Source organism: Myotis nattereri (assembly GCF_964212035.1).
Source record: "Myotis nattereri genome assembly, chromosome: 16".
NCBI classification, from domain to species: Eukaryota; Metazoa; Chordata; class Mammalia; order Chiroptera; family Vespertilionidae; genus Myotis; species Myotis nattereri.
The window spans coordinates 20,416,703-20,428,018 of record NC_138091.1 but is presented as its reverse complement, the minus strand read 5'-3'; the positions used below and the strand labels follow the sequence as shown (position 1 = coordinate 20,428,018).

At 57.3% G+C, this 11,316-nt stretch overlaps 2 protein-coding genes across 3 annotated transcripts; one reads left to right on the top strand and one right to left on the bottom strand.

Annotated features, from left to right (window-relative positions):
• Positions 1-163: 163 nt before the first annotated feature.
• On the bottom strand, positions 164-4,082 carry PFN1 (profilin 1). The gene is made up of 3 exons (XM_081109026.1): positions 2,765-4,082; positions 1,167-1,359; positions 164-497 (listed from the first exon to the last, which is right to left on the bottom strand). The coding sequence occupies exons 1-3, from the start codon at positions 2,900-2,902 to the stop codon at positions 400-402; spliced, it is 429 nt and encodes a 142-aa protein (XP_080965152.1). The 5' UTR covers positions 2,903-4,082; the 3' UTR covers positions 164-399.
• Positions 4,083-4,556: 474 nt separating this feature from the next.
• ENO3 (enolase 3) lies at positions 4,557-10,942 on the top strand. Of its 2 annotated transcripts, none has more exons than XM_081109025.1 (12): positions 4,557-5,055; positions 6,219-6,305; positions 6,575-6,670; positions 6,848-6,906; positions 7,067-7,136; positions 7,374-7,507; positions 8,523-8,745; positions 8,895-9,092; positions 9,297-9,498; positions 10,375-10,483; positions 10,644-10,702; positions 10,789-10,942. In XM_081109025.1, the coding sequence occupies exons 1-12, from the start codon at positions 5,040-5,042 to the stop codon at positions 10,856-10,858; spliced, it is 1,323 nt and encodes a 440-aa protein (XP_080965151.1). In that variant the 5' UTR covers positions 4,557-5,039; the 3' UTR covers positions 10,859-10,942. The 2 variants fall into 2 exon arrangements, with proteins under 2 accessions (XP_080965151.1, XP_080965150.1); XM_081109024.1 differs by lacking the exon at positions 4,557-5,055 and adding an exon at positions 5,564-5,620.
• The last annotated feature ends 374 nt before the right edge of the window (positions 10,943-11,316 follow it).

The window sequence follows — 11,316 nt, the reverse complement described above, 5'->3', positions numbered from 1 at the left end:
GCACCTGCACCTAGGGCTAGAAACAGGCGGCCAGATAGGCCTGAGGCAGGTGCTCAGTCCTAGATTTTGTAGTGCTTCAACCCTTCCTGCTCCCAACCCCAAACAAGGATAAAGGAGGCAAGTCCTAATGACTGCCCTCCACTCAGGCTAAAACCACACAGCACCTTGTTAGAATCTTTTTTATTCAGAAAAAAACAAAATTTTTTTCCCAACCACACACGGGAGGGGTATGGGTAGGGGGAGGTGTCTTCCGCCCAGCCCTGGCCCCCAGCCCATGTGGTTTTGGCAGCAATAAGGGGTATAGGGTAATGGCCCAAAAAATAAAAATGGTATATGTGTGTGTATGGGAAGGAGAGTGCCAAAGCAGTGGGGAGTGGTAGGGGGAAGGGAAAGACGAGGTCAGTACTGGGAACGCCGCAGGTGGTTGGCCATTTCATAACATTTCTTGTTGATCACACCACCGTGGGTACCTTCTTTGCCCATCAGTAGGATTAGCGCTGGAGGAAAGAGAGAGGAGGCTAGGACCCAGGTGTCACAATGCTACCCCCCTGCCAGCTGTTGAGCAGCTGTCCAGCCCTGGGGGCTGTAACCCAACCTCATTTCCCAAACCCCCCCCCTACACACACACACACACACACACACACACAGCAGGCCCGACTGTCAGTCACTCTGAAACAATAGGGCTTTTCAAAAAAAAAAAAAAAAAAAAGGCGGGGGGGTCGGGGGGTGTCAAGCTAAAAGACTGGAAGCAGAACACTAAAATTTAGGGGTCAAAGGCTTATAGACCTGACTCCTGTTCAGGCTAGAAATGGATATGGATGAGCCTGCCAACTCCATATTTTAACAAAAGGGTTCAAAAGACAACTCCCAAGTGCTGACTACAATCAACCGTCAGTCTCCTCCCAAAAAGGAGTTTCTCATCTGAAAAGCCTCAAGTAGGAAGAAACTGAAGAGGTAATATAGTCGATTTCTTTATATTTTAAGATGAGGAACTAAGAACTGGAGGGACTATCCAATATCCTAAATACCCAGCAGGCTGGGAGAAGGCTGCTCTGATCCATTCATACTGGGGAACCACACAGAAGAACCCAAAAGATTCATAGAAGGATGTACATTAGGGATATTGGAGCTACAGACTACAGAAAGATAAGACTCAGAAAACTCACCCTTGGCAGTCATGGCGACAGAGATGTTGAAGGTGGGGGCTCCCCCAGTGCTCTTGGTACGAAGATCCATGCTATTGTCCCCGTCCTGCAGCAGCGAGTCCCGGATCACAGAACATTTCTGGCCCCCGATTGTCAGCCCATTCACGCACAGACTTCCCCGGTCTTTGCCAACCAGGACACCAATTTCAGCTGGCTGGAAGGGGAACCAAGCACTCAAGTTAGTACACCAAGGTTCCCACCTTCTCCAAGGGCATACCCGCTTCTCACTTCTCAGGAGAGGAAATGTGTGTGTTAAGTGCTTTGTACTCATCTATGAAAGCTGAGAAGCTCTTAGGACTTTCTGGAAGTTAGTCCACAAAAAGATCAGGATCCTCAAACCCAGAGAATGGTAACATGAAGAGATGGCATATTCCTCTGGAGACTTAGCAAACCCCGGAAATAAAGGGCCAAAAGCCAGTGAGGAAAGTGGAGTGGAATGGAGTGGGGAGCCTTTGGATGCTCAGAACCCTCCTTCAGGAAAAGCAGAAGCTAATAGGGGAAGAGAGGGGGCGGGCAAAGCCGGAGAAGCAACTTTGTCCTTATTTGGTCAAAGGTTCTGAAGGAGTTGTTAGGGGCCCGGACGCCTGGGTCTCCAAGTAACCTAGAGTTTAGGTGCAGGTACCTAAGCCCCAAGATGAGGAAGCAGATCCCTGGGGGCTTTCCGGGGAAGTTGGAAAACTTCTACAAGGGGAGCTGGGATGGACCCAGCACGCTAGCTCTCGAGTATAGATACCCCAAGGAACCTTTCCACCCCTCCCCCTTACACCCCAAATCCCCACATCCGGTCCCCTCCCGCCCGGAAATCCCCTCCCCCCAATTTGAACTTCCGCTCCCCCTCCCCACTTCCGGGCAGTGTGGACCCGGGAGGCAGTGATGGGGACAGCAGGGGTCATTCCTTATACTACCCTAGAACTTCTCACAAAGTTCCCCTGCTGCAGGCCCCGCAGGATGGCGGGAAGGGAGGGCGAGGGGACTTCCGGATTTGGTCTCACAGGAATGCTGAAGTCCACCACGCAGACTTGGGGAGGGGAGTTGGGGACATGAGGCGGCCCAGTCTTTTCCAACCAAGTTGGGAGGGGCAGGGAGCCCACAGAGGACCAGCATGGAACCCCGACCACGCTCCCTCCCGCGTAAGGGGGAACAATGGTGGAGGGGGCATGAGTTGGCGGCCGGAAGTGGAGCTCGGGGGTCCAAGGGTCCCACAGTCCTTTCTCAATCATAATCCCCGGTTGGAACTGCAGCGCGTGCCCGCCCCGCCCTGAACGAGGCGGAAGTGGGCCGCCGCACCGGGCGGCGCACCCCTCCCCGCCCTGTGCCCCGGATGTAACGCCCCGTCGCGGAAAGCGGGCGGCGGGCTGGATGGGAGACACCGCCTGGGGCTTAGCACTTAGGGGGCTGCCGAAGGACCCTCACGTGCAGCCGCCATTCGCGCCGCTTCCAGGGCAAGGACCGGGTCCCGGCCTTTCGCAGCCCTTCCCAGACCGCACCCGCCGCCACACAAGTCCCTCCCTCAGAGTCCAAGCTCGGCCAGTACCCGGACCGCGGAGGCCTCGCAGTACCGTGATGTTGGCGAAGGCTTTCCCGGGGACGGAGGCCCAGACGGAGGGCGTGTCCTTATAGCCCACGATGGCCGCGTCCTGACAGGTCCCGTCCGCCATGAGGGTGCAGATGTAGGCGTCCCACCCGACCGTCGACATGGCGCTGCTGCTGGGGCTGCTCTCGGCGCTGCTGCTGGGGCCGCGGGCTGGGCTCCGGCTGGCGGGCGGGGGGAGGCGGAGAGCTCGGGGCACGCGCTGCCGTCCGGACCGCGGCTCTGCTAGCTGTGCAGCAACCCTCGCACCGCCACTTCCTGCTCCTCCCCCCCCCTTCTAGATTTTTATTTGCAAAGGGCGGTAGGGGCGGGGCCTGCTCCCCATTCCCTCCCTACCTCCCCCCTTGCCTGCCCAGATACCTAACTTTGTACAAATGCAATTTAAAAAATCCCTCCCCCATTGCAAAATTTGCAGAGGTCAATGGAAAACAACATAAAGGGTTGAAAAGAGTGGGGAGCAGGAAGAGGTTAGGGTGAAGGCTCCCTCCAATTTGCATTGAGTGTGAACCACACTTGGGTATAAGGGAAGGGAGTGAGCCAGAGGAAGGAAAGTAAAAGGAGGAATTACCGACCTGCCAATTTAGCAAATAAGAGTGGGTTCGGGGAACTCAGGGTTAAACGGAACGACTCCCCTTCCCCCACCTCCGCCGGAGGGAAGGAACGGCGGGCGGCGGCGCGTGCGCCCGCGCCTGCGCCGGCCCCGGAGGGAAAGCGCGTGGGGCGGTTGGGGCCGGCGGCCGGCTGCGCCCGCCGGGGCCGCTTTGGGACCCCAGCGAGGGAAGGCGGCCGGGGACGCGTCTCCCGCCGGGCGGAAGAGGCGGGGGCGAGAGCCGAGGCGTGCACGTTACCGCTTCTCCACTTTTGATTTTACTTAATAAAAATAAGAGAGCAGAGGGGAATTTGACAAAATACCCCGGCCAGTTTCAGAAGTGAAGGCACCCACTGGAGACACTTCCGTCCTGTCTCCACTCTCTGGCCGGGTGGCACCATTTCGACTCAGTGGAGCCCCCTACCCCCACCCCCACGTAGGGGATCACTCCTGACGGCATCGGCTCCAGTGCCAGGCCTCACGCTCAGGTCCCAGCCCCGCCCGTTCCCCGGCCAGCAGTTCGGGTCACCGGCCGCGCTCCCGGGCGCCGAGGTCACCGAGCGCGGGCGCCCGCGGGGCTCGGCGGGCGGGCCTATTTTTTAAGGCGGAAGAATAAGTTTCAAGCTTTGCAGCTTTTTCAAGAAGGGAAAGGTCCTTTCTTCTCTGGGGCCGTTGGGTTTCTTTCTTCTTTTTCAGTAAAACGTATGCCAACAACTTGAGTTCGAATAGGTCGCCCGCCGCCAACTGGAAGGGGGTGGGGCCGGACCCGGCAGCCGGCTCAGGGGAACCAGCCGCGCTCCTGCCGCGGGGCCCGGCCGCTTCCGGTCCCCGGGGGAGGGGAGCCTCCGGGCGGGAAAGGGCTTCAACTCTCACCCTCCCGGGCTGGGCGCGGCCGCTCCGCACGCCCTGGGCACCCGACGCCCCCCGAGCTCGGGTTCCTAGACAGCCGCTGGGGCTGAGTCACCGGCCCGCCGAGGCGGGGCCGCACTCGGGCACGTGGCGGCGCTCCCCGCCCGCCATCTCCTGACCTCTGGCCTGCCGCACCCCCCACCCCGGGGTGGAAAAATCCCGAGAGGGAGCGGCCAGAGATAAGGGGGGAGGGGCGAGCCGGGGGAAGGCACTCGGGGTTGGGGGCTGGAGGGCGGACCGCGCGGCGCAGGCCGTGCGGGGAGGGGCGGGGGGAGGTGAGGACTGGCCGGCGGCAGTGAGTCACCGGCGCGGGCAGCCCAGGCGCTCCATGGCCCTCGCCCGCCGGCCGGCCCGCGCCTTGGCGTCCCTCCCTCTCCGGGCCGGCACCGCACGGCCCCCTCCCCCACCCCCGCCGGCCGGGCGGAGAAGGCCTGCGCTGAGACCCACTGCCCAGCGAGGCCGCTAGAGGACCACCAGCGTGGTCCGGGCGTGCGGACACTCTAAGGGCCGCCCCTCCTCCGGTGCATTCATTGTCACTCCCGACTCGACGTGGATGGGCTAGGACCGCGTCCTGAGCCGCCCGCCGGCGCTGGGGAAAGGGGCTCCTGGCGGACGGCCTCCCCCTGGGCGATGAGCGCCGCCCCAGCGCTGTCGGGCGGCCGCGCTTCCTCCCCGGGCCAGGGCCAGTCTAAATGCGTCTCCCCTCCCGCTCCCCCGCCTTCCTTGCTTGCGGGCAGAGGCCGCGATGAGGGCCCTAAGAGGTGAGACCCTCTCGCCTTCCGAATGGGGGTTTCCGATTTAGACTCCAGAGCTGGCCCAGAGCCTCGGTTCCTCCCCCCACCGAGGGCAGCGGCAGCCCCTGCCGGCCACGTGCGCTCGGCATGTGTGGACGCCAGTCCGGCAGCCCCTCTTCCAGGCCCCCTCCCCAGCCCTGCGGGGCTCAGGTTACTCCTGGCCTTTCCTAAATGGCACGAGTTCCCCTTTAACCTTTGCAAAAGGGGAATATAGTCCTGGGGAGGGGAAGACCCCTCCGCCCCCCTTCGGAAGCTCCTTCCCAGCGCTAGAATTAAAAGGAGGGACATTTTACTGGGGAACAGAGAGAACGGAGGGGTAGTTATTGACCTTTGGGAAGGGGGCCTTAGGCTGTAGTGGGCACTTGGCTGCCAGCCGGGTGCGGAGGGGGAGGACAGAGAGGGAGAGAGGCGGGGCTGGCTGGGGGACAGGGTGGCTGGGGATAAATGCCCAGCCTGAGAGGGGGTGAGCTGACACTGTCCCAGCTGCCACCTAGACCCGGAGCTCACCCCAAGCCCCAGCCAAGACATTCAGGTCTGGTGGATCTTTCAGCCCCAGGGGGTGGAAGTGGTAAAGGGTGAGGGTGGTGCTGGTTGGAAGGAAATGTCAGCTTTTTCCCCTCCTGGGACTGGGGGTGCTTACAAAAGACTGGAGGAGTTGGAGCAAGCAGGATGGGTAGGGAAATGAGGATGTGAAGAGAGGCAGGCAGAGATACTGAGAAGGGTAGCTAGGGCTACAGCCAGGTGGAGGATGTGGGCCCCCCTAGGATCTGAAGACTGAAGAGCAGGGGGGAAAACAAACAGAATAATGATAGAAGATCTGATGGCTAGGAAGCCATGGAGAACAGATTGCTTGACTTTGCGGTAAAGGGGTTCAGGGAGTGGTGGAATCAGACTCGCTGGAGCTGTAAAGGAGAGGCCCCTGGATTCTTGCGACTGGTGGAGGGTGGAATAGGAGCTGTTCTGAGTGGGGGAGGGGGCTGTGCCTGCCTCTTCGGTCTGTGACCTTTTTGTGGGATATTTTTAGCTCCAGCACCTGCCTTCTTGGGGTGGGGAAGACTCTTAAAGGGCACAGGATTTGGGGTTCCTAAAGGGATCAACTGTCCGTCCACACTCAACCCCTTGTCCTGCAGCCATGGCCATGCAGAAAATCCTTGCCCGGGAAATCCTGGACTCCAGGGGCAACCCCACTGTAGAGGTGGACCTGTACACAGCCAAAGGTAACGCAGGCCCGGGACTTGGTTTGCCTTGGAAGACCCTGACCCCATCTGGTCTTTATCCCCCAGCTGTCCCACATCCTCACCTTTCTCCGAGATCCCCTTCCACAGAGCTCTTCCCAGGCCTTCCTCTTCCAACCTGGCTCCCCTGCTGGGAGAAGCCCTAGTCTGTCTGCTGTCTGCATGGCCTCCACCCTAGGCTCAGAGAGGAGGCCTTCGCCCTTTGGGGGTGGATGGGCCTGTCTGTGATCTTCCAATTGCTCTCACCCCAGGCCGATTCCGAGCAGCTGTGCCCAGCGGAGCTTCCACAGGTATCTATGAAGCTCTGGAGCTAAGAGATGGAGACAAATCTCGCTACCTGGGCAAAGGTGAGGAAAGACCAACACTTGAAGAGCCTGTGAGGGGTGGTTTCAGGACGTGGACACCCCCTCTCCCCAATATCTGCTTGGAGTAAAGGCCTGGAACCCAAAGTTCTTGAGGAGCTGGGGTCCACGGGAAGAGACCTGATTGGATCAGAGGTCTGAACCCCCTCCTCTGGCCTCTAGGCGTCTTGAAGGCTGTGGAACACATCAACAAAACTCTGGGCCCTGCTCTGCTGGAAAAGGCAAGTGGGGAGAACTTCTTCCTCCTACCCCCCACCACCCCCTGCCTGGGAGGGGCCAATGGTTCGTCTCTCCAAATACCTGCACTTCTTCCTTCTGCACACGCCGTGGCTCTTTAGAAATCTGACTTCTGCTCTCCCCTCCTCAAACCTGCTCTTCCAGAAACTAAGCGTCGTGGATCAAGAAAAAATTGACAAGTTTATGATTGAGCTGGATGGGACTGAGAATAAATGTGAGTGAAGGGATGGGATGTGGGATAGACGGGGAGAGACCGTGGGGCTCATGTCTGGTTAGGATTATTACTGTGTCCCACAATCCGGGGCACCTCGTAGCTGGATGGACTTTTATTCATTCCTCAGGCGTTTCCTGATGGCTGTGGACACAGTGTGAAGCTGACACGTTCCCTTTGAGATGACCCCAAACACTGGGGGAGAAGCTCTCGCCCTTTCTTTGTGCTTGCTTCCTCCAGCCAAGTTTGGAGCCAATGCCATCCTGGGAGTGTCGCTAGCTGTGTGCAAGGCTGGAGCAGCCGAGAAGGGGGTCCCGCTCTACCGACATATTGCAGATCTTGCTGGGAACCCGGACCTGGTCCTCCCCGTGCCTGTGAGTGCAGATGCCCCCCCAGATCCCACAGTGACAGAGTTGCCTCATCCAGCAAAAAATGTATAAGCAGCCCCTGGAGTGTTCACCTTCCAGACCCAGCTCCAAAGAAACAGTTTCCTGAAATGGAATCTCTCCTGCTCAGTCCAGCCCCCCTCTCCCTCCCTTCTCTCCCACAATCCAAACCTTCCCTTAAGCCTCTCTGCTTCTTCCCCCTCAGGTAACCCAGTTCCTTCACATTCCAATCTGAGGCTCAATAACTGCAGCTTCTTATTTTGTTTTCTACCCCAACCCCCAAATCAGATAGAGAGCTTCTTTATGGCAAGGATCTTGGTATTTCTTTGTATCTTCTTTAATCCTTGTAAGCTCAGATTTCCTCTTTATGGAAACCCTTTGAATTTAATGTCAATAAAAATGTTATAGACAAAGCCTGAACTATGAACAACTTCATACCATAAAGCTATTTTTTTTTAAAAAAAAAAGGTAAAATAAAAAGTTGCAATTTTTATTGTTACTAGGCAGATTGTATAAGAACATGAGCTGTGGAGATAAACTGCTGGGCTCGAACCTTGGCTTTGCCTGTGTGTTAGCTGTGTGGTCTTAGGCAAGTTATTTAACTTCTGTATGCCTGTTTTCTCACTTGCAGATCTGGGGGGATGATAATAGTGCCTAGTTTCTAGAGTTGTTTAGAGAGTGAAATGAGCTAATAGAATATATGTGAATCACTTAAAGCAGTGCCCGGCCTGTAGTAAGTGCCATATCAGTTACTGTTGTGTACAGGCACATGCTAGGAGCTTTACATTCACTTTCTCTAATTTTCAGCATAAGATCCTACAGGGAAGCAGGTGGTATTCCCATGAGAGGAATGAGGAAAGAGGCTCTGAGGAGTAAAATTACTCACCTTAGGTCACTCGGCTAGCAAGTAGGGAAGCCAGGATTCCACCTCGACCCCTGCTGTCCAGCTCTGCTTGATCCCTCCCACCCTCGCCCAGGTCTGAACGCCCACTCCTCCTCTCAGGCCTTCAATGTGATCAATGGGGGCTCCCATGCTGGAAACAAGCTGGCCATGCAGGAGTTCATGATTCTGCCGGTGGGAGCCAGCTCCTTCAAGGAGGCCATGCGCATTGGGGCGGAGGTCTACCACCACCTCAAGGGGGTCATCAAGGCCAAGTACGGGAAGGACGCCACCAACGTGGGCGACGAGGGCGGCTTCGCCCCCAACATCCTGGAGAACAATGAGGGTTGGTGCGGGCCGCCGAAGGGCAGAACCCCTGGGTCCTCACAGAGGGGGGGCCGTGCAGACGGGGTGCCCCGGAGCCGGAGACGGGGTGCCCCGGAGCCGGGAACAGGGCGCCCCGGAGCCTCAGTCGTCCCTTGTCCTTCCCCGCAGCCCTGGAGCTGCTGAAGACGGCCATCCAGGCAGCCGGCTACCCAGACAAGGTGGTGATTGGAATGGATGTGGCGGCATCCGAGTTCTATCGCAATGGGAAGTACGACCTTGACTTCAAGTCACCCGATGACCCCGCACGGCACATCACAGGAGAGAAGCTAGGGGAGCTGTACAAGAGCTTCATTAAGAACTATCCTGGTGAGGCCCCCCCCCCCCCAGGTGTGCAGTGCACCTGCCCGAGTACCTGGTAACGGCCCAGCACACTGACTTCAGAGCCTCCACTGCCAACTCAGTCCTTCAGTCCTTAGCACCATTGCAATCTCCATCCCAATTCCTCTGACCTGTCGCCCCCTTCCTGAAGCCCTCAGACCTTTAGCCTGACTCCGCCCCATCCCCTGCCAGTGGTCTCCATCGAAGACCCCTTCGACCAGGATGACTGGGCCACTTGGACCTCGTTCCTCTCGGGGGTGGACATACAGATTGTGGGAGATGACCTCACAGTCACCAACCCCAAGAGGATTGCCCAGGCCGTGGAGAAGAAGGCTTGCAACTGCTTGCTGCTCAAGGTCAACCAGATTGGCTCGGTGACCGAATCCATCCAGGCGTGAGTGCCTCCTGGCCCTGGGGTGCACCGTAGCCTCCCTCCACCCCAATTCTGCCTCCTTCAGCTGCAGTCCTGCCCTCAAACTCCAAGTCTACCTTTCCCCTGGCTCCTGACCCACCCCACTCTCTTGACTGACCTCAAGGCTTTGACTTTTTTAAAAAATATATTTTATTGATTTTTTACAGAGAGGAAGGGAGAGGGATAGAGTTAGAAACATCGATGAGAGAGAAACATCGATCAACTGCCTCCTGCACACCCCCTACTGGGGATGTGCCTGCAACCAAGGTACATGCCCTTGACCGGAATCGAACCTGGGACCCTTCAGTCCGCAGGCCGACGCTCTAACCACTGAGGCAAACCAGTTAGGGCTAACTTTTAAAAATACATATTTTTTCATTGATTGCAGAGAGGAAGGGAAAGGAAGAGATAGAAACATCAGTGATGAGAGAATCATTGATCGGCTGCCTCCTGCACGCCCCCCATTGGGGATCTAGCCCACAACCCGGGCATATGCCCCTCTGGGAATTGAACCATGACCTCCTGGTTCATAGGTCAACACTCAACCACGGAGCCACACCAACTGGGCAAGGCTTTGACTAACTCTTGGCCTGGCCCCAAGAGCTTTGCCACTGTGACCTGCTATCCCCACCTCCACCCCATGCCATTCTTGTCTCCAAGATTCTGCCCTTCTTTCTACCAGCATCTCAGGAACCAAGTTCAAGATCAGGAATCCCCCCTTTTCTTCTAGTTTACAAATAACTTTAGTCATTACCCTCCCCACAAAGTGCCTGCTCCCCAAAACAGAAAAGCCCCATCCAGCCCTGGCTTTCTCACTGGAGGTCCTGTTAGGCCTTATGGATTATCCTCTCCACACAGCTGCAAATTGGCTCAGTCTAATGGCTGGGGCGTGATGGTGAGCCACCGCTCTGGGGAGACTGAAGACACATTCATTGCTGACCTCGTGGTGGGGCTCTGCACAGGACAGGTACTCATGGCTCCCCTCTGTCATGTTAGAGCAAGTTTTCTTGGGATCCCTGGCCTTCTGCCCCTGAGTTGAATGGCACCACAGGCCACTTCCTCAGGGCCAGGCCCAATCCCTCCTCTCTAGCCTCATGCAACCCTTGGAATCCTTCTTCCCTCCTCAGATCAAGACTGGAGCCCCCTGCCGCTCAGAGCGCCTGGCCAAATACAACCAGCTCATGAGGTACAGTGGGTGCAGTGGGTCTGAGTGTGGGAAGCTGAGGGCTCTTGGGCTAGAAGGGTGCAGTTCTGACTTGGTCTACCTTCTAGGATTGAGGAGGCACTCGGGGACAAGGCTGTCTTTGCTGGACGCAAGTTCCGCAATCCAAAGGCCAAGTGAGAAGCTGGGGGCCCCAGGACCCACAGGATAGATGGAGGCCTTCAAGTCCTTCTCCCTGAAATAAACACTGATGCCAACCAAGGCAGTGGCGTGCTCCTTTGTGGGAGGGAGGAATGCTGTCTCCGGACTGGAAAAGTCAGGAGATGGGGCAGGAAAGAGAGAATAGATGTACCACCTGCTGTGACAAAGAGGAAGTGAGGGACTAGTCATTGAGGAAGTTGGGCTGAATCGAGGACAACAGAGTTCACATTGTGAAGGAGCTGGGGGAAGCAGGTGCCACATGTGAAATGAAGCTGGAAGCACTGACAGAACATGGAACTAGAACTATGAGAAGGGGGGGACCGGGGTCTGACATCACCCTGAGGGGAAGCTGGATCAGATCTGCCAGTAAGTTGGAGTACAGTCTGCAGAGTGTGTGGTGTCGAAGTCAGGTGCTTTGTGAGATGACCGTGAAAACC